Below are 23315 nucleotides of genomic sequence, written 5' to 3'. Positions count from 1 at the left end.
TGTTTTGGTAGCCAAGGATAGAGGAGATTGAAAGGCAGATGACTGAAAGAGGAGAGGTGATCAAACAGTTGAAGGAAAAGATGAATACAGTGGAAGATGAAATATTTGAGCAATTTTGTCAACAGATTGGGGTGGATAACATAAGGTAAGCAGTATTTTAACTCTTTTTCTGATTGCAGCAAGAACATTTTAATGCAGAAATCATGAAAATAAAGTAAGAGTTGTTGACAATGTCTATAGTTTTTAGAATGTCAAGTTTTTATAAGCTCTCAAGGCCAAGAGAGTTTATGGTGTGGACTTTTGTCTGTCATCCATTTTGTTTGTTTGTCCATAAATCAGTGCACGCTTCTGAACACTCATTTCTAATCAGATTTTGATTGGGTTTGGTATGTAAGGTAGACACTGAAGGACCACTCCGGTGGCCTAGTGGTTAGAGCATCCACTTCAGATGCAGAAGGTCATGGGTTCGATCCCTGGATGTGTCATATCAAAGACTTACAAAAATGGTACTAACAGCTGCCTCGCTTGGCGCTCACCATTAGGAGGATAGTGTTAGGACTGGTTGGCCTGGTGTCAGGATAATGTGACTGGGTGGGACATCATGTTACATGTCTGCGGCATGATGCCCCATTGCTAGACATCACTATAAACTACCACACTGCAGACATCGGAGCGATATGACTGAAAAGTTGTTAAAGCTACATTAAAAATCCAAATCACACACACACACACACACATGTAAGCTAGACACTAAAGGCCTCATATGAGTTTGATCAGGAGCAACATCCATTTATATGGCGATCTTGCATCAGCAGATTTTGATTTGTAATGTAAGCTGATATCATTGAGTTCTTGGATGAGCTCATTTATGTATAAGAGTTGTTCATATCAATTAGGTGACTATGCATTTGATTGGCTAGGCATGTGAATACTGTAGAGGCCATATTTCTGATCAGATATTGATTTGGTTTGTTATGTAAGCTTACAACGTCGAGATCTCTGATGAATTCAGTTAAGAGCGATATGCATGCATTTTAATGGCACCTGCTATTATGCTATCTCTTTTCCTGACACTAGTAACCTGTCCAAGTTGAAAACTCCCCCTTCCAATTGGTAATTGAAGGCCTAAGACAAAAGCAACAGAGACCCAGTCCAATGCCTTACTCTCTTATTTAATTCAATATATCATCCACAGATATTGTGTCTCAGGGTGCTCAGAATTTTTGTTGATTCCAGTGTATTTTGCCACAGTTCAGTTTGACATAATCAGTTTTGTGTTGCAATAGATCTTTTCTTGCCAGTCCTTGCATTTGTTTTCATTATTCATATTCACTGTTTGTCATTATCATTAAAAGCAACTTTTAGTCATGTATACTTGCTAATTAAACAGTGCTTCCATACATTTTTCCCAGTTGTTGATGGTGATGTTAGGGTAGATATTACTCTTTACAATTTTGTTCTGGTCATTTGTTTATGTTGGTAATTGATTTAGATCTACTGGTCATGCTCTCCTCCTACACTATTTGAAGGATTGCCATGAAACTTTATACACAGATTTGTCCCAATATCATGCTGGTCCTGAATTAAAATGGTATCACTTGGGTATCGGTATTGACACCACAATGGCCATCTTGAAAATGTTCTTATTGCTTCTCTTGCAGAATTGATGTGGTTTTCACTGAAAGACCCCAAGTTTTGAAGTTGGTCCTGAAAATAGTACCAATTCAACATCAATATGGCCACCATCTTGAAAATCTTATTGTTGCTACTGGATGACTGGTCATATTGTCATGGGGTTTTCAGTTAAAGATTTCTTATGTCTGTTTGGTCATAGCAGAAAATTGTGCTGATCAGACATTCATTATATCAAACATTGCAGCCGTCTTGTAAAGTATCTATGAAATTTTCACAAAATGTCTTCTTTTGATGTCTTGTTGGTCTTTTAAGTAAATGACAACAAGCTAACATCCAATATGACTGGCATGGTCGCTGTCTTGAAAATAAAGTTATTACTACTCATATTGTTATTGCTACTCATCCTAAGACTTCCTACAGGGTGTGGTTGGTCTGGAATAAAGATGATTTTGATCTGATATCCAATATGGCCATCATGGTGGCTATATTGAAAAATCCTGTTATCACTACTTCACCTGAATGGATAGTCATATCACAATGTGGTTTTCACCAGAAGACTTCTTAATGGTGTCTAGTTGATCCTAAATGAAAATGATACTAGCATCCATTATGGCCACAATATTAGCCAACTTGAAAATCATGTTTTTACTGAAAATATTAGATTTCAACATTTACTTAAAAGATGAAACAGTTTTACCTTGGATTCCTGGAATTCTGTTTGGCTTGTAGATCTTCAATCCAATCTGAGGACTCTTGTTTACTTGATACTTCATTCAAGCGTTATGAAGCGCATCTTCATTCAATGTGTCATTGTTGAACTTTAGGATATATGTTGTTGTTTTGGAGTCTATTTAGATAGGATTAGCAGTTGTTTTTTAAAGTATAGATGAATTTTGTGTTAGCCTAAAATTCAGTGATTTCCTCTTAATATGCAGGTTTAAAAGTTTGGCTACTTACATTTTAACCATAGCTGATATGATAAAATCATAAGATATATTGATAAATTTTGACAGGATCTACTTTTGCAATTTTACTCTTAGCCTGATAAATGTTAACCTTTCTTGACCTCTAAAAATTACCACTGTATGGTGAATAGTATGAAGTAAATCATTAGGTCACAGGTAAATCATTAGGTCATTAGTTAAATCATTAGGTCACAGGTAAATCATTAGGTCATTAGGTAAATCATTAGGTCACAGGTAAATCATTAGGTGAATCATTAGGTCACAGAGAAATGTTGGATTGTGTTAGATTTAATAGATATGGCTGTAACAGGATTGTAATGGAATGGATTTTTGGACTGAGTGAAAACACAACACAATGTGAGTGAATGGAAGTTTATGAAATGAAAAATAAATATTTACGACAACACATACACAAGTAGACTCACAAATGCACCCACTACTTATGATATAAGACTAACATACTGAACATGTTATGAAAAGACAACCAGTTCACACACACACAATATATATATATATATATATATATATATATATATATATATATATATATATATATATATATATATATATATATATATATATATGAGTATGGTTCTTACATCCACAATATATATATAATGAAATGAGATGATTTGCAGAATCATGATACAAAGAGATAAGCATGGTTCATACAACCATATGATATAAAAAAAAATAAACATGATACATACAACCATATGTCCTTGTAAGCATAACACAGTGTATACTGCCCTTATTCAGAGTTCAGAATTCATATCACTATTCTTTATCCTTCTCCAGAAACTTACAACCCTATGCCCCAGAGAAATAAGCATGATTCATACAACCATATGTCCTTGTAAACATAATACAGTTTATACTGCCCTTATTCCAAGTTCAGAATTCATATCACTATTCTTTATCCTTCTCCAGAATCCGGAATTCATATCCTACAAATAATGTAGGATAGGAATTCCGGATTCTGGAGAAGTAATGTAGTAACAGATACGCTGTCAGTTGAATTTAGTTCAGTGGCTACACTACCACACTGCAGGTCATGCTTTACCATCCTGGTTCTTCTAGCCCATCCATCCAGCTGTAAATATACCAAGCTGGTCATAATAAGAAATGAAACTAAATGCAGAGGAGTAATCCATAAATACATGCTACCATTTTATTTTATTTTAAAGTCCTCAGCGATGAATTATAACAGACCAATAATTTTCTATCGTTTTAAATCCGAACAATGAAAAATAAAGACGGTATATTGATGGGAGGCATTTAAAATAAATAAACGCTTATATTGATGGGAGGCATTTAAAATATATAAACGCTTAAAATTTGACTTGTATATTATTTATCACTTACCCCTATGGCTGTAGTAAGTCATAAGAGTATTGACACTCCTTGACAAGATCCAAGCGACCACTGTGTCGCATAAGACAATGTCTCCAATAATACAAACGAACAAAAAGAAAATGTACATGACCAGGGGTAAAGTACCTGTGCACATCATGCCATATAGGTATCTCGCCGCAAACGACCTACGATAAGATGCATGTATTTGCCCAATCACATAAAAAACAAAATATGAACTACCCTAGGCAACGCTGTATGCATCTAAGAAGCCAATTACCCAAATTGTTCTAAGGCATTACAAAATTATTTTCTTGCCTTATTCCATGACATTGACTTTTATTCCTCTGTTTTAATGTTTGCTTCTGTACCAGTAAGTTAGGCTGTAATTATCTTTGTATGCATTTGAAACTGATTAGCCTGCCACCCAGTCAGTTTTAAAATGAAAATCATCAAGGATATAAGAAATGCACAAAACTTAGCCCCTTTATTCATCAATTTATAATTTCTAACATGACTGTTACCAGGGGATCTCTATACTGTCATCTTGGTCATATTTCAAAACAAACTGGAGTTTCTTTACTAATTAACTGTTAGGGCATGTCACACATTCTAACACGTGTACAAAAGAGTGACCCCAATCACCCTTTTTGTTTTGTTTAAGGCAATATTTTTTAGAAGTATTAAAGCAGTCTTTACCTCTTATGAAAATAGACTTTTCCAGGATCCCTGAAAACTTTTGTTATGAATGCAAACAAGTTAACAGTGTTATATACCCCCTGGTGACAGTCAGGTTAGAAATTTTAAATTAAGGTATGAAATGACTTGAGGTGTATGCATTTAATTTATTCTTGATGTTTGTTGTTTTTAAAATTACAAGAGGGGTAGAAACCGCTATGGTGAAAGGCAGATACTGTAGCATGCAGTTGAAATTCATTCATTCTTTTCAGACAATATGAAGAGAGAGAACTCAGAGTACAACAAGAAAGGGGGAAGAAGAGGCTGGAATTTGAGAATCAGAAGTTCAGATTACAGAATCAAATTGAATTTGAAAGATCAAGAGATACAATTGGTATAAACCATTTACTTATGAATTACAGTTTATTATACCCAACCTTTATGCTGCAAGGTTATGTAGGATTCCTTATTTCCATCTGTTCATCCTTCCCTCAGTCTGACCTTCAAATCCATCATAAAATCTTGTGGATGCCAATGAATCTTACAATATTTGATGGATTCATGTCACCTTTGGTACATATTACAGTCATTATTTAAAGATTCATTTACCAACAAGTGAGTGTGCTCACACAATTTTTGTTAGAGTTATTGCCCTTATTGTTAACTTGTATTCTGACTTTCAGTGTTGGAGAATTCTTCATGAAGTTGACTTGATTTGAAATATTGGTTTATATTATTAAGATAATTGTTTTAGTGTGGAAGGATTGCAGTCCATCCATGCTCATGGCATAATGTGCAGTCTCTGTTACCAAATATAGTTTATATTCCTAAAAACATAGGAAATTCTCTCTTTCTAAGAGTCATATCAGATTATATATATATATATATATATATATATATATATATATATATATATATATATATATATATATATATATATATATATATATATACACACACTGGGCATTCAGTTCAATTTGCATCAAGGAAGGGATCTCACATTTAGGTAAATGACTGAGTATTTTTCTCCCATGGATATTTTTCAGCTGATGGTAATACATGAAACAATAGTCAGAAATGCTTTTAGGAAGAATCACAATAATTTCTCAGATAATGTTTAAGATGTTAATATAAATTCTCTAACGACATATAAAGAAAAAATAGAAAAAACTTACGCAAATTATTTAGAGCCCTCTGCATATGTTAGTAAAAATTAAAGGGACACTGAATAGCAACATTTCAGCATTTATGTCATTCCATATGATCCTTTGTAAATTTGTACTACCTTAACCCTTTGAGCTGCGTCCGCCTTGGATGCAGGATGTCGCTGGTTCAAACAGGATAATGTAACTGGGTGGGACATGATGCTGCATGTCTGAGGCATGATGCCCCAGTGCTAGACGTCACTATAAACTGCCAGACTGCAGACATTGTAGCAATATGGGTGAAAATTTTTAAAGCTACATTAAAAACAACCCTCTGAGCCATCAATATTCTCAATGCATCGATATGGTCTTGCCCATAAATGACATGATTTAGTTATTGCATTTACAGTGTTTCAGTGTTGGCATTAGTGTCAGCAATATTAAATTGTTGTTTTAAGATCTCTTCTGCATCAGATGTTCTCCATCCAGTTGAAATTTTGGTAAAATAATAGAAATTCTTCTCAACTGTGTAAGCAGTTTGCTCTATCATATAAAGGCTGTTCACAGACCAGACAATAGTTTGTCAAGATTTTGTGTATTTTTTTAAATGATCCTTTATTTCTTTTGATATGTGCAAAATCATCATGTTTCCTGTTGTCCTAACTTAAAATAATTCAAGTGCAGATTCAGGATTTATTACAGTAGCCCATCAAATTTTCCTGGATATTGAACCTCCTTTTCAAATCTGCCTCAGAATATGTAAAAAAAAGAAACATTGCTTTCATGATTTTCGTGAATTTAAGGAATAACATTCCCCAATATCATCACCATCATACTTAATAATTTATAAAACCTTTTGTAATGTGAAGATTTTAATTTCTTTTGCTATGAGTTCTGTGCTTCTTTTGTTAATTCTGCATTTCTATTTCCAGCCAATGTGAAGAAATGGGAAAAGTCAGTTCTGGACGATGAGAAGGAATTAGAAAAAGTGAAAAACGATGAAGCTAGGCATATGAAGGTATGCTTATTGGCTTCAGTTTGTTTTGCAGCATTACAGCTCAACTTCATATTATATTTTCATATGAATAACGAGAGGGATTGTTTGTGGTGAGGATAGTTTAGATATTGTTTGGGTTGGGAAAGGGAGAAGGGGCTGAATGTATGACAGAAACGAGGATGGAGGAATTTTGCCAAATTGTTGTTCAGCACCATTGTCATGTTGAAGTGTCCATACCAAAGGTATAAAATGTAGGCAAGGCATGATTTACCTCAAACTATTCCTCAGAATATTATCTCTCTATTGTTATAAATACAACATTTAGCAACATCTCTGTTGCTAAATATAAATATAAATTGAAAGTATATAATATATAAATATATAAATATATATTGAAAGTTTATAATTTGACTATATCCATTTTTTTAATCATGTGACCCAACTTCGCATGTGGTCACAAAAGCATCAATTCAACCATTGAGAGCACAGTGTTACATTTATCGCTTTGTGCTGTCATTCCAGGTGGGCATAATCATATCTATGTCAGTGGGTAACTCTGGGAAATGGACTGGCATATTTTAAAGGTTGGAAATAAAGTCATATTTGGTGTGGGCCCAAAAAGTTTAAGATCTAAGCCTAACGTTGGTGCTGACTTTACTGGGCAAAATTCAGTATAGTTTGCGATATCTGGTCAGTTATTAAATAGGTAGCAGGAGAAATGAGAGAAGTGTCCTACTTATGCATTTACATCTAGTACATGCATCGGTAAAAATTGTAACAATGATACAGCCCCTGTGTATGGAATTTCATGCTTTTTCACAATTCTCTGAGATGAAATTATAGGTAGGAACTTTACACGTACATTTTATGCATAACTGCTTCTACTGAATGAAATATCTACGTAAGACATTAACTTGTTACCTGATTTCCTCATCCATTAATTACAGATAAATATTGAAACTTAATCTTGAGGTTCCTTCTTCCAGAGTCGTCAATGAATGTTTCCAAAAATTTGCAGTTTATATCTTTGTAAGTGGATAATGTGATATACAGATAACAACAGGCATCAATGTTATAACACATTTCAGCAAATCCAGATAATGAATTGGAGGTGTCCACTTTATGTGCTTGCTTTTTTGTTTACAGGTGATAGATCAAGAAATGCAGAACCAGGAAAGGTACAAACAGCAGAGAATTACAATCAAATCACAGCAAGATGACTTTGAGGGGGAAATAAATGAGATTCGAAAACGCTTAACAGCTCAAGGCAAAGAGATAGCAGCTATCCAAAAACAGATCACAGCAATTGATAACAAGCTGGAACAAAAGAGAGCGGATAGGCATAGTCTTTTGACAAGTTGCAAGGTTAAATATTGGTTTATTTACAATGAGTGTTCAGTTGAGGTTTTGGCAAGTTGCAAGGTTAAATATTGGTTTATTTACAATGAGTGTTCAATTGAGGTTTTGACAAGTTGCAAGGTTAAATATTGTTTATTTACAATGAGTGTTCAATTGAGGTATGACAAGTTGCAAGGTTAAATATTGGTTTATTTACAGTGAGTGTTCAGTTGAGGTTTTGACAAGTTTCAAGGTTAAATATTGTTTATTTACAATGAGTGTTCATTTAGGGTTTCCTGTAGACAAATCATTTTGGTGATTCCTGATTCTAAACTTGTAATAATGGCAAGGAATATTTGTTATTTTGACGGATGAATAAATGCCTCAACGATTACATTTCCAAATTATTTATTAAAACAAATAAACAGTCATACCAGCTTATGAGATAATTTTAGATGTAATTTGATCTTTTGCACTTTTATAAGTAATGTTTTAAACTTTTTTGCATTAGTAATTAATTATAAGCTATTCTTAGAGTTTTTAGAGAATTTTAGGAGCTGGGAGGTGTGGGATGTAGGTTTAAGGCAAATAAAAAAATGCCTATTTCTCACCTTATCTTGTATAAACCACTGTGCCTGAGCTCTGTTTAATTTCTTCCATGCCGTAGTTATTTCTGTTTCCTGTTTTATATAGATGGATGACATCCATTTACCGCTGAAGAAAGGTACTATGGATGATATAACACAAGAAAATGAACCATCCAGTCAGCCAGATGAACCCTCTGAGACGCCAAGAGATAGTATGAGCAGTCAGGGAACCAAAGCAATATATGAAAAGGAGGCTCAACTCTCAGTTGACTATAGTAGCCTAGATGAGGAGATGAAAGAGGTAGGACTCTCTTCTTTGCTGTTGTTTCCTTATAGATTTGGATTCATATATTTCATTATCATGTTTAGCTCTACTGGTCATAGACCAGCAGAACTTATGGCGTAAATTGTTGTCAGTTGTCTGATATCTGTCTGTCTGTTAGCACAAGATTGTTATCACTGCTTCTGGTGAATGAATACTTATATCAAAATGCAGTTTTCACAGTACAACTTCTTAGGATTCCTAGTATGTCCTAACTAAAAAAGGTGCCAATCTGACATCCAGTATGGCCATGATAGCAGCCATCTTGAAAATCTTCATATTGTTTTTCCATTGGAATGGAAAGTTACATTGACATGAAGTTTCATTAAAAGGCTTGTTTTGATGTCTTGTTGGTAATAAAAGAAAATGATGCAGAAATCTGATATTGTATATGGCCACCACAGCAGTTATCGTGAAAATCTTGTTTATGCTACTTCATCTGAATGGAAAGTCATATAAGCATATTTTGCCTGAAGTCTTCTCATGGCATCAAGTTAGTCTTAAATAAAAATTGTACTGATACGATATCCAATATTGCCACCATACTGACCATCTAAAAAATCTTATGGCTATACCTAGATTGAAAGTCATATCAATATTATGTTTTCATCAGAAGACTTTTCATGTTGTCTTACTGATACTAAATAAAAATAGTGCCAGTCTTGAAAATCTTGTTATTGCTGCTGCTCCTGAACAGAAGGTAATATCAGCATTGGGTTTTTAGTTGAAGACTAATTATGATATCTAACTGGTCTTGAATGTATGTCATATCAATATGGAGTTTTCACCAAAAGTCCACTAATAGTATCTAGTTTGTCATAAATGAAAATGGTGCCAAACATCCAGTATGGTTGTGACAGTGGCTGCTAATTTGAAAATGTTTTTACTCATGAATATCATAGATGGTTACTACACTCTGCAGTTAAAAAGAAGAAATGGTTTAATGAAATCTTGGAAATGTTTTGGACAGTAAAGCAAAAAAGGGACTCGAGTTGTATTTCAACATCACTTTTCTCCTTCACATACGTTCCTCGATAATATTAATATTTGGGATACAAGTTTACTCTCTCCCAAATCCCTCCTTCCAAAAAGACAAAAAATGTCTCTTCAATCTATATATTAACAAAGTGCAATAATCCATGCCCATTGTCTCCCCTTTATGCTGACAGGTGTTGCTGGGTTTAAGAATTCATTGTTGATCAATCAAAATTGTGCAGAGACCTCCCAAAAATCCATTAATTATACTCCAGAATTTCAACCATCGATGAGGAAATTTTGGTAATTTTTGCATAATAATGTATCTACTGAAAGTTGTATCCTATTTTCATTCTTTTTAATTTTTATGTGAATTAGTCACCTTTGTGACTTTCACTATTTTGCAAACTGTTGTTTGTTGTGGTTCATAATAGTCGTGCTCTCTAAGTGTTTGCAATTAGTCTTCTACTATTTGTTATTCATCCTCTGTTTGCCAACCTGAATTTCTATTCATGAATCAGCTACAGTCAATTGCTCCTGTTCCTTTTGAATTCCAGTGTCATTTCTGTGCTGGGGATGATAAAGATAGGCTCCTTTGTCCAGTTTGAGCTTTATATGTTTCTATCCACGTCAAAAGGGTCAAAAGCATTTTCTTCTTATCTAAAAGGTACAACTGATAAATGTTAACAGCCACTGTCTTGAGATGGCTTGTTGAGATATAGCTTAGCAGTCTGTCACTGGGAGTGATATCTCTTTCATGAGAACCAAAATCCATGAAGTCAGGGTTATTGCTGTATGTTGGACTTTTTTAATTATTTTTCTTGGGATGAAATCATGAAAGCTGCCTTCGGGCAATCTCGCTGCAGTTACTGTCATTTTACCTTTAATCAATGTCACTCCTGAGTGGGGGCATTTATATTTTGGGCCCGGTTTTGTCAACCCAACAAGTTGTCAAGCCATTTAGTCTACAGTAGAACATTCTACTGGAAGCAATGGTAAGTTCCCTTGCAAATTCAGCAGTGCAGTAATAGGTAATATAATACTACTATTAAAATGTAGTTTGGTGTGTGGGTGAGTGTGTGTGCATGCATGTGTGTGTGTTTGTGTGTAGAGTTAAAACTAATTTTATTTAATACTTACTTTGTATTATTGCCCAATTCTCTCCTCCCAGCATGCTCTGATGTCATTTAAGTCTTGGTCCAAGTCAAAGAAGGATGATATTCTAGTTGTCAGAAATGGACTAAGGTATCAGATTGGGAACATGTTTTTGTTTTGTTTGTTTATAATATCAGGCAAGTGTTACATAATTAAAATTTATTTTACCCCTTAACATGGCATATTTACACAAACTTGTGATATGAAATCTTCATTCTTTGCTTTAAAACTTACACAGATTCGCAGTCATCATCCTGCTGTTAGTAACGGTCATCAGGTAATATTGTTAATTTGAACTTTGTTCATAGACTTTTGAAGAATGTTTGATGTGTCAGTTAAATTTTAAAGCATTTACTCTGTTTTAATTGGAAATATCCATAAAAATGCTTACACTCATTACACCATTGAAGCAGGTCTTTATAAATGTAACATCTTTCTTTAAGTGTTGTCTTGAATTTTAAGGAAGGAAATAAAATAAACAATGATCCCATTGACACTGGAAATATGCAGTCAGAATCATTTTGAGGGTAGAGATTCCATTGCAGTGATTAAGTATTAAATTAAAGAAAGTCACAAGTCAGGAATTGGATCATTCAGGGTAGCTGACTAAATTATTTTATAATAAAACAAATTGTTGATGAATGCAAAATTTTTGTGCAAAGGTTGGACTGCTGCTGCTATCAGTTGACTTTTTATCAAGTTAGAGTTAATCTTCATGTTATTTATTTGATAAAAGTGCAGCTGTTATTTTTTTTATGTCTACCATAAGTTAATACATATTATGTCATGATGTCCATCCATTACATTATTTTATTTCTGAAGAGTAATTTGAGTTTTTCACCATCTATAGCTGCCTGACTTTGTGGATGGCTTGCAGGTGGAATAAAGAACCATATCGATATTGGGGTCAGTTGTCAAGGTCGCTGAATCAAGAAAAGAAACATGGCTTATGTTTATCAAGATCAATTCGGCATCACTTAATCATGCATCTCGACCAAATATTATGAATGGTTTGCATTTGGCTAAAGGAAGAAGCCCATTATTTTTGAGGTCAAAGGTCAAGGTCATTGTGACTAAATGAAGAAATTTGGTTCCACACATTAAAATTAGTGTCCTCTGATTAGTGTCCTCTGTCACAGACCTGGAGCAACCTATGCGGAAGTCTTGCATTATAGGTAAGGAAATAGCCTATTAAATTTGGGGTTAAAGGCCAGGTCCAGTTCACTGTGGCTGAAAGAAGAAAAGCCGTGTTTGCATAATAAAATCATTGCTACATTACAGATCTGGACAGGCTTAGTGGGTGCCTTGCACTTGGGTAAGAAAGAAACCTTTTGATTTTGTGGTGAGAAGGTTGAAGGTCACTGTCATTTTGACTGAAAGTAGAAACACCATCTGCACAAAAAGTAAGTTCTTGCCCATATATACATTCACCAAAGTTTGTGGATAACTTGCACCTTTGGCAAGAAGAAAAAAGACTATTTTAAGGTCAAATTCAACATCATATTGACTTAAAGAAGAAATATTGTTTTTGCTTAATGGAGTTTGTTTTGTGGATGGCTTACACTTAGTATGGAAGAGAGCTGTTGATTTTCAGGTCCATGGTTGTGGCTTAAGGAAACAAAGGGTTCTGCAGAATGACTTTAGTTCAAAAGTAAGTTCTTTGACCAATCTTTATGGATGGCTTACATTATGAGAAATAAAAAAACCTTTAGATTCTGGTGTTTAAAGGTCAGAGGTCATGGTCATGGTAAATCTGACAAGAAAATAATGGTTTCTGTTTGTTTAGTTCAAGACTGCATACCTTGACAAATGGCCAAGGGCACAGAGTGCCTCTTAAACATGAGTATAATGTGTTGCTTACTGAATTCATGTTTAACATAGAAATTAGCAGTTAGGTTTTCAAACAGATACAGTACTGCACAACAGTGTGTGTAGGCTCAAAACAAATTTTATCACATTAGTTTGATTGTTTTGTCTATAAATATTTTGTTTTTTGTATTCCATTAGAAATAATTTGAGTAATTCATTTTTGTTCATATTTGACATTTCAGTTTTGTTCAGATTGTTTGAATTTATTTATTTTAAGTTTTGTTTATTCCAGAAATTGATGTCTCTTATGAACTCAGTACACTTTAGTTCCAGTGTACATTTCCGTCTTACTAAACTCTTTTACAATTAGGCATCTCAGATATCGGATGAAATACTTAAGTTCAAAAGATATGCAAAAAAGAAATTGGATTTGAGAAATTGAATGTTACCTGTTTCATGAAACAGCTACTGTTGGTTTTAATTGGATTTTTTATCCCCCAAAAATTCTTTGAAACTGTTGACCAAATATATTTGAATTTAACACAGGTTTCCTTTTGACTGTTGTAAGAGGTTTTATAGGACTCCGAAGGTTGTTATGTTTTGTTTTTGGTTCATTGTGATTGGTATGATGCTCATGCTGAAGTAATTTTCTATTTATTTTTTTTATTTAAAAAAACCCAAACATTTTGGACAGTGTTTTAGTCTAGCTGCTGCAAATTTTTATATTCCTTATCAAATACAATAGAACTTCGCAGGTTCTTTACATAGAGGTTGTGATGAGACAGCAGTTTCTTTGAGCAGAAAGGTATTTCTTACATTTGTAAAGCAAAATTCTTTAGTTTGCATTTTGTTCACATGATTTCTATAAATGTTATTTTTGTATAATCTTACAAAAATAGTAATTATCTTTGAACTGTTTTGAATTATTTTCAAAAATCCTAAGGGAAGTCAGAAACATTGATGTCATATTTTTTTGTAATCTTTCATATTTTAAGACAGCAGCTTGAAGGTGTCCATTTTCATAGAAAACTGAACTGCATCACTGTCCTGATGCTTTCCTAGGAATATAAAGGGACTTAAAGTTAGCCCATCTTTGAGTGCATTGGTATATTAGATTATGTACTTGTGTTCACTGTTACTTCACGTCATCATTCCTCTTATATATTTGAAGATAAACATCAGACTTTCGGACTTTTTAAGGATTGCTTGTCGATGGTTCTAGAACTTTTGCTTTGGGATAAGGAATAGGATGGGGAAAGAGAGATGTGTCAGTGACCATGCATGTGAACATGGGGATTTGGAATTCCTTGGTCATATTGATATGATACAGAGGTCCTGATATAATTAGTGTTGTGATATGTATCATCAAATTTACACTAATATTTATATGATACATGCCATGCTACAGAGGTCCCAATATAATCCATATTGTGATATGTATCATCAAATTTACTGTCATATCAATATGATAATGCCATGATACAGAGGTCCCAATATAATCCATATTGTGATATGTATCATCAAATTTACTGTCATATCAATATAATAATGCCATGATACAGAGGTCCCAACATAATCCATGTTGTGAAATGTATCATCAAATGTATTGTTCTGTTATTACCATACCAGCAATTAAACAAAAATTGTTTCTTTTAACAATGAGGTCATAATGAAACTGAATGCAAAACATATTATGGCAACAAGTTAATTATAATAAATATCCAGTTACAGTCTTGTCTTGTATTTTCTAGTCATAAATGTAACAATTAAGAATTGTCATTTCTTTGATTTAAATTTTTTGTAAATAGATTTTTAACTCTAAAGCATTATATCCACAATTAAAATTTATCTTTTTATCACTAAACTTTCAATATAAAAAGCTTTGTAGCAAATATAAATTTAAAACTTCTAATTGTTGTTGTTGTTGTAGGTTTAATGTCATTCTTCAGCACAAGATAGGCTATACATGGCAGCCAGTATAAATGGTGGGGGAAGAACCCGGGGAAACTCTGGAAAGAACCACCTACCCAAAAGAAGCTACTGGCAAGCTTTCTCACATACCAACATTGGAAAACGTTTAATAGAAAAAAATATATAGTTATCTTGAATTAATTTTATCAAGCATTTATATGAAGCCTCATTGTCATGAAAGTTGACTCTCTGCATACATCCTGGAGAATAAAAATAGGTCACTGTAACTTCTCATGCTCAAATGACCTTGTACACTTTTTATGTTTGACCAGTCTGCTTGTCAAGTAATGAAAAATACATATATGATCATCTTTTCACCACCATTGATCTTGTACACTGTTTTCATTTGAATCAGTCTTGGATGTTCTTGCTTGTACAGTAACAGTCATAAAAATAAGCATGACTTTTCGTCTTGAGATTAGGGCACCATCATACCAAAAATAAATCAGTGATCTATTTTTCATGTCCATATGATTATGTACACTTTTTGACATAGTTTTTGGACATTGTTGCTTGTGTAGGTGGGTTTTGCTCTTCCATGTTTAAGGTGGTTTACAGGGAAGATGGTGTTTAACAGAACTGTTATGTTTGATTCAGACACATTATATCTTTTCTTACAGCTGGATCATGCAGATGAAGTGAAGAAGATGTTAGAACAGTTGAATAAACAAGTGTCCGATATGCAGGTCACATTACAGAGGATTAATGCACCCAATATGAAAGCCATGGAGAAGTAAGCACCATGCAACAGTATTTTCTCTATAGTGTGTGTGATTCTGAGAATCCCACCAAAATTATATCACTCTTCCCATAAAAACGAGAGAGAGAGAGAGAGAGAGAAGTCATGCAGTCAGTTGGACACGAGCTTAATGTGACATTAATTATTATTAACAAAATGGAGTTTAATCATGTAAGCACTTGATCAGCTACCTTAATCAAATGTTAAATGACTTTTGGAACTGAGATGTTTATCTAATTATTGTTAGTGTTTTACAAGCTTTACATGATGAGCTTATATGATGGTGGACATGCAGTTTTTGTTCTTATAAAATCTACTCACTCCCAAAATTGCCCCTTTCAGAAATGCAAGATGGGAAAATTACCCTCTGTGAGAAATAACTGATGGAAATTTTCTGACTGATTGTGTAGACTTCTTGAATTTTACTTTTTGCTTGAGAACGTTTATCTTGCTTTAAGCCTAGATAAAGTTGAACTGCTTTTAATTTTAATTTTAACACTGACGATAGAAAGTCCTTTCAGAAAATAAGATTGATTGTGTATGTCCATCAGGCTAAGTCTTTTGCATTTAGGTCCAGTATTAGGGCAGTTATTAGAGATAAATATAAAGTGGCAGAGAGGAATCTTCGGTGGTACAGTGGTTAGCATGCTGGGCTCACAACTGAAAGGATGTGAGTTTGAACCCTCAGACCAGTCTGGGTCAGCTACCATGGTGTGTTCTTAAACAAAGCACTTCATTCGAATTGCCTGGTGTTCAGAAACCATCATGTGTTGCTGTGGCATAAAGCACCAAACCAAACTAAAGTGATAGAAAACGAATCTGCTTGCTGTGTATTGCAAATATGTGCTCCTCATAGAGTAATATTTATGTTAATCACTTGATAATCCAATTCCCCGACATAAATAAACTCCTTCAGGTCAGATTTTCCTATCCTTTTAACAAACATGGTGTTGAAGATAATTTGTTTTATCTGCACAAGATCTGTAAGGTGAAAGTAAAGCTGATGACAACACGGACAATTTTTTCTGTTAAGTGAAGCAACACAAAATTGAAAACCTTGCAATTTTGACGTCATTGTCAGCAAAGTGATCTCTATATCTTTTCTCTTTGGAAGCAAGACAGGAAAGATAAAACTTTTAGCTGATTGGAAAATTGCAATGTTTTATTGTTATCAAATGTAGGAATTTAGTTGGCATCATTGGCTTTGGAATGTTGTACCTTTATGGGAATGAGGGATGCAATTTTAAGGAGCATTAAAGGAGATGGGGCTACTAAACAAATAAAATGCTCTAAAAATAAATATGTTTACTTAAATGTTCATTGATGATTATAATAGATAGCAGAACTACGCGAACAGTTTTAAGCAGTGTGAATCCATATCACAAGGGTGAGGCCAGAATTGTTAATTATCAAGAATGAAATATGATGATGTATTTATTTATTGGGATATTCTGCTCAGTGGCACTTTCCTTCTGAATCGTTTGCCCCGAAATAGATACAAAGATAAAACTAAGTAACTGAATGTTTATGTTCCCAATAAAATCTTAGAGAAGGATTTAGAGTTCAAAACCAGGAAACTTAAAATAAGAAATTCAAAGAGTCATTGAATTCATGAATAATTTAAAATTACAGATACAGACATACTTTTATTTTAATGAAGACATTTATGAAAAGGCATATATGTATTTGTTAAACTTTCTTTCAAAATTGTAACCACTTTAATTTGTAAGAACATGCCTTTTTAATCAGATTGGATGGTGTCCGAGAAAGGTTTCAGGAAACCTCGGAAGAGTTTGAGAATGCGAGAAAGAGGGCCAAGAAAGCCAAACAAGCTTTCGAGAAAGTGAAAAAGGAGAGGTATGACAGGTTCATGCACTGCTTTGACCATGTGTCCAACAGGATTGATGAGATATACAAGGTGAGGAAAAATAAATTGTTATAAATCGTTTTGCTTATTCTTTACTTTTATGTGCAGGTATGCAGAGACATAAACACATGCTCAGATTCATTCCCTGTGTTGGTAAAATGACCACGTATATTATTGATGGCTTGATATCCTTGTTGTCAAATCCATGTTTGCAGCAAGCAAGACGTAGCACTCACTTTCCCACCGTTGTTATCATCAGCCACATTTGGTTATGGTTTTGATTAAAGTTTTTTATTATTTTAAATTTGCCTTTATTTCCTAAACCCCATGATAGATTCTTGTCATAATTGAAGCGAAGATGATTAATTCTGTGGCACGATTACTGACTATTATGATCTTTAAGTCAAGGTCACAGTCATAGACCATTTGCACTAAGGTTTTGACTTGGTTAAAGTTGTTTCATTTGCTTTTATATCCTAATCCGTTAATGGATTTTCTTCATACTTGGGATTAATCATTATAAGTATACAGCAGTACATTATACGATGTTTGCTTGCCTCTTTGTTTCAAGATCATAGTCACAGAAAATTTCATAATATATTGGTTGAATCCTTGTGAAGCAAAGTACTCCTTGACCTTGACCTTGGGGTCAAAGGTTACACAGCCTTGCTTATATCATGAGCTAGATGTTCAGGCCCTGGTCTGTTATGTGGAATAGGTAAACATTTGATGTTTAGGGAAACTTCTTACCTATTATCAGATATTTTAGCACTCGGTGATAAACTGGTACTTGTAGATATGTATTAAAGGCATACAGTGCACACAACATTGAAGTATGTACAAAATAAAATTGTGAGGAATCAATAAATTACAAGACTCTTCAAATACATTACCCAGTCATTATATATTAAGAGAATATCCTTTACTTGAGAAATCCCCCCCATGTGTGTGTGTGTGTATGTGTATATATATATATATGTATGTATGTATGTATGTATGTGTATATATATATATATATATATATATATATATATATATATATATATATATATATATATATATATGCTTTCTGTGACAGAAACAAGATGAATGTTGTCCCATTTGTTGTAGAGATTGGTCCAAATTTCATCATTCATCAGTTACTACTTCACTCCTACCTGGCACATTCAAAAGGACTGGCTGGCACTGGACAGGTCGATCACTGGTCATAGTTCTGTCGCAAGCTGGTACCAGCTGTGGCAATTTTGTTTGCTTTGAAAATGGGCTGCAGAGATTGTTCACTACATAAACTCACATGGATTTTTATATCATTCCTAGTTCTTAAAGCCAGTGGTAGACTCAGTCTAGTCATAGGTCTAAGCTCCCTCAGATAACACATTTGGGCACCCAAGTTCTGAAGGGAACCCTGTGAGATTAGATCTCGACACCATTCAGTAGGGAAAGTTTGCTGCCAGCCTAGACATTACAGATGCATACTTCTTCACAAGTCTTTCAGGAATGGTTTGTATTGGTATACTTAGTCTCAGGTCTTTGTGAAAATCATGAACAGAGCAATACCACATAACAGAACCACCTCCCCATCTTTGACGTGCTTCTGCCTGGACAGCATTCTCAAAAAAGTACATGTGCAATCTTGACTACCAGGACATGTAGCCCCCTTTCTTTCTCTCACTTCACTTTAGATTTCTTGTTAACAAGGACATATCTCATTCTGTCCCAGTGATTCGTTCGTTGCATGATAGAGTTCAAAACCTCATTGATTTGAGTTTGTTTGCCTCAAAAACATGCCTTGAAGATAGTCTTCAAGGTCTTTTCCTTTGCTTGGAGATTCGGATTTCAGCCCATGAATTTCTTCACCTCTTGTGTCATCTCAATGCAGCCACAGTTCTTCTCATATTGGGGCACTTATTCATAGAGCTGGAATGATTACCAAATTTCCTGTTTGAATATACATGGCATGTATTTGGATAAAATTAAAACTTTGATGTCAGTGTTAATAACAGTATCACTTTTTTCCATTCTTACTCTACCTTGGTATTTATTGACAACTCTTTCCACCCCACCACTGCATAGCATTGCAGTCACTGTGAATTCAGTCATCAAATTTAAATTATATTTATGGTGCCTTAAGTAAATGTTCTTTTGGATTCATATTCATAATAAAATCAATGTAGGTATTTCCTTTGTGCAAAAAATATAATAAGGAGAGTATATATTTGATGCTGGGGCTCTCTTGGCCAGACAGTGCGTTAAATAGCAAAACCAGTTAAAACTCAGACATTTTTTCGTTATTTTAGAACTATTAATAGTAGGCAGATTGCAGCTGTTTGCATCATTAGGTTCAGTGACAGTGAACAGGCAAAGTTTCAGGCTAATAACATAACAGGCGATGCTAATGGTGATGTTCCTAAAGATGGTGGTGCTCATTGAATTCACACTGGGAAAAAAAATCTGTCATGGCTGGGTTGTTGGGTAAATACTGGCAAAGAAAATTCAGAATTCAAAACTGAGTGAAAATGTGAAACTATGTGAATGACAGCTATGATGTGACACAGGAATGTGTGACAGATTTATAAGATATGATGATGGATAGATGGAAAACACAATTTGCTGCCCATGGTTTGGTTCTTTAATGGTATGTGTCCAGAGAAAATACTGTTATTAGTAAACACAAGACTTAGATTTCACTTTTAAGTGTTGTACTGTAATATACAGAACACGTGATATGCATTTAAAACACTTATTATCCTTGATATTGCTCAGTTTGAGTCTGTTCTAGTAAATTTTTTACACCATACTGGAAGCACCCCTCCCCCCTTATCACTACACCAAGCTCACAACCTTGGTCTCTTGTCCCAGATCCAGAATCCAGAGCAGTTTACACACTTTCACTTAACTTGAATGGATTTGATACATTTGTTGTCCCCCAACCTTTCAGTTTCTCTAGGCCATTCAAAGAGCAGGGAAATTCAGACTGACCCTTTTTGCTTCTCTCAAGTGGGGAAAGTCATTTCTTCTCTTCTGCTCAGACAACAGCACTTGTAGGTTTTCCATCCCAACAGAGAAATGCTGAACCTAAACTCCTTGCTTGTATTTAAAAGAAAGCCCTAGGAAAGAAGCATTTCTATGATCGAATGAAGGACAGAATTGCTTGGGCAGGAAGGCTTACCACTTTTTGAAAGTCAGTTATGAAAAGAGAACAGAGAAACATTTCTCTTTTAAAAACCTCAATACCACAGATAGCTAACTTCCTCCGATGGTTTTTCAAGTTTGTTCTGGTCACAGTCGATGTCTACTTTTCCGTGATTTCAGACACACTGAGCCAACAAAGAACGCAGGACATAGCCCATAACAAAGACCTTTCCAGACTTGCCATCTTGAGTGAAGTGAAAATTAGGATGACGAAGGAAAAATCAGGATTTGGAGGAAACAAATTTGGATCAGTCTTTGCAACCATATATTTACAAAAACTTTACAAAGGAATTGACATTCCCACTGTTTCATGCTTATTTACTTAACATGCTACAGTCATTCAGTGTAAATATAATTTTTCCATTTCTATGTTCCCAAGTAAATCTGCCTTTCCAATCTTCTTGCCAGTTTTGATACGTCTCAGCCAAAAGCCTTGGCCCTTTGTCTGAAATTGAACATAACATTGGTTCTGATGTGGACAAACAAGGCACCCTTATAATTTCTGTCTAGAGCCTCACAGGCAAAGTAAATTTAATTCCTACCATAAAGGTTGACCTAATCTATCTGCAATTCCACCATGTTGGTTCTGTTTCTCTGATGAGTCATTGCTAAGAACAGGCTTCCACTCACGGGAAATAAGTCTTTTGTCCTCATGTCAGTCTTCTTTGGACTCATCTTTCCATGGGTATCTTCAGGACTCCATTAAGGCATTGGTGTAATACATGAAAGATTTTGAGTCATTCAAAAGAGGGAATTGTCACTTGATTTTACCTGAATAAAGGAAAAATTGATATTTACACTGGGGATTTTTCACTCTGAATCCATTGCACTGTCTGTTCAGCCTACAAATACATTTCTTTTGTAATTGGCTCATGTAATTGGAGTGGTGGCCATCAGCATATTATTGAAGCAAAACTTCGTTGACCAGCATCAGTCAGACTGTGATGGAGTTGACATGCTCCAGCTGCTGAGTGCCTTTTCATCTCAACAGGCCCAGTTTGACTTGATTGAGCCTATGTCCGCAGCACAGTAGGCTAACTTCCAATGTTATTTGGTGGCTTTGTAATGACATGCTGGATTTTTGTAGCAAGTATGTTTTCTGAAGACGTCATTCATTCATTGTTCTGACTAATATTGACTTGTATTTACATGAAATTCAAAGCTACTTTGCACCAGAGGTAAAGATGCTAACGGGTACTCAGGTACCCACCCATTGATAATAACCAGGGTAATAAAATGAACAGCCTGATGAACCTGTTAAAAAAAAGTTTTCCAAGTTTAGATCGAGACACAGAATAACAATTACAGTTCGAGGCTTGTGTCGTTTGCGCATTTATTCATCATCACAGGGCTTGTATAATTGCTTACAATTTACTCGTCATACATGTACTATATAATAATACAAGGGAGGACACTTCTCTCCTTTCTTGCATGACCTATTTAAAAATAAATGCTGATATTTAAAGCTTGACTGTCCTAACTTTGTGCCTGTACATGCTTTGTGCATTATTTTTCTCGCCACTTGAATGTGCTTGTTTTGATTTCCTGATGACATTAAGTAGGTTAATACCTTTTGTCGACAGTAAGTACTGATTAAGAAATGTTTGATGATTTAAAATTTAAATACATACTACAATTCAAATAAAAGAAAGCACATTTTAAATGTCCAGTTTATTTAATGCCATTTTTGCATCGATTTGTGGTACTGGAGTGAGTATTCACTGTTCAAGTGAGGGCGTCTGCTCACATGTTCATTTACTGGACCTTTTTTATTAGCGGAAAACCCAAGACAGATATTTTTGTCACAGCAAAGGCAACACAAAGCTTGGTTACTGTAACATGCACTTCTTTTACCATGTTAGGAAAATGGACAACTATACAGAATGAAATGTTTTCACTGAAATATTTAAATATAAGGGATATCCTTCTATTTAATAACACTGAAGAAAAAAAATCTAATAAAAATTGACCACATGTGTCTATATGGTAATTTTTGCATTAATTTTACATGAATCAGTACCAAGAAAACAAATGTGATTCTTGAATGTGAAACCACTTGTCATAGATTCATTCTATTTTGATATTACATTTGTAGTGGACCAGTCTAAATTGAAAACAAATGGTGCCAGATATCATTAAAAAAATACTAAAAAATACCTGGGCTGTATCAGTGTGACTGTTGGATGTTATATGACTGAAAAATTTTAGAGGAGAGGGATTTTGTTAAAAACATGTTGCACTGGACTGTTGTTAAGGGACGAACCATGGCAGGTTGAGGATACTACAACAGTTATGATTTGTGGATTTTACAACTATTTGCAAAAGTTACTGTTGACATGTAGACTAGTTGATGTGAGTGTTATGCATAAATAATTTATCAACTTCTTTTGCGTCTGTACTCGTGTAGCAACTGCTAATCCACATGAATTTAGCCGATTTGTGACAAAAATTGTAACTGCAGATCAAGGTAAGTAGCAAAAAGAAATGTACATTAAATAAAATATGTATGTTTTTCATACAGTTTTCTGTAATTATGGCATGTAATATATAGATTGCTCTTTTATGCTCAGATTATGTTTTTTTTCTT

General features: G+C 34.3%; 1 protein-coding gene across 2 annotated transcripts in view; it reads left to right on the top strand.

The window, feature by feature from the left end:
• Positions 1-23315, top strand: part of LOC149803886 (structural maintenance of chromosomes protein 1A-like) — a 103033-nt gene that overhangs the window by 63986 nt on the left and 15732 nt on the right. For both annotated transcript variants that reach the window (XM_089953700.1, XM_089953699.1), the window contains 7 exons: positions 12-145; positions 4904-5025; positions 6709-6794; positions 7920-8138; positions 8805-8999; positions 15551-15663; positions 17419-17587. In XM_089953700.1, the coding sequence (XP_089809826.1) occupies positions 12-145; positions 4904-5025; positions 6709-6794; positions 7920-8138; positions 8805-8999; positions 15551-15663; positions 17419-17587 (1038 nt within the window). The remainder of the gene's footprint in view (positions 1-11; positions 146-4903; positions 5026-6708; positions 6795-7919; positions 8139-8804; positions 9000-15550; positions 15664-17418; positions 17588-23315) is intronic.

The sequence above is a fragment of the Sinohyriopsis cumingii genome, chromosome 3 (genome assembly GCF_028554795.1).
Source record: "Sinohyriopsis cumingii isolate HCF-2022 chromosome 3, ASM2855479v2, whole genome shotgun sequence".
In the NCBI taxonomy this organism is placed as follows: domain Eukaryota; kingdom Metazoa; phylum Mollusca; class Bivalvia; order Unionida; family Unionidae; genus Sinohyriopsis; species Sinohyriopsis cumingii.
The sequence above is the reverse complement of the archived record's forward strand: the minus strand, read 5'-3'. Positions and strand labels throughout refer to the sequence as shown.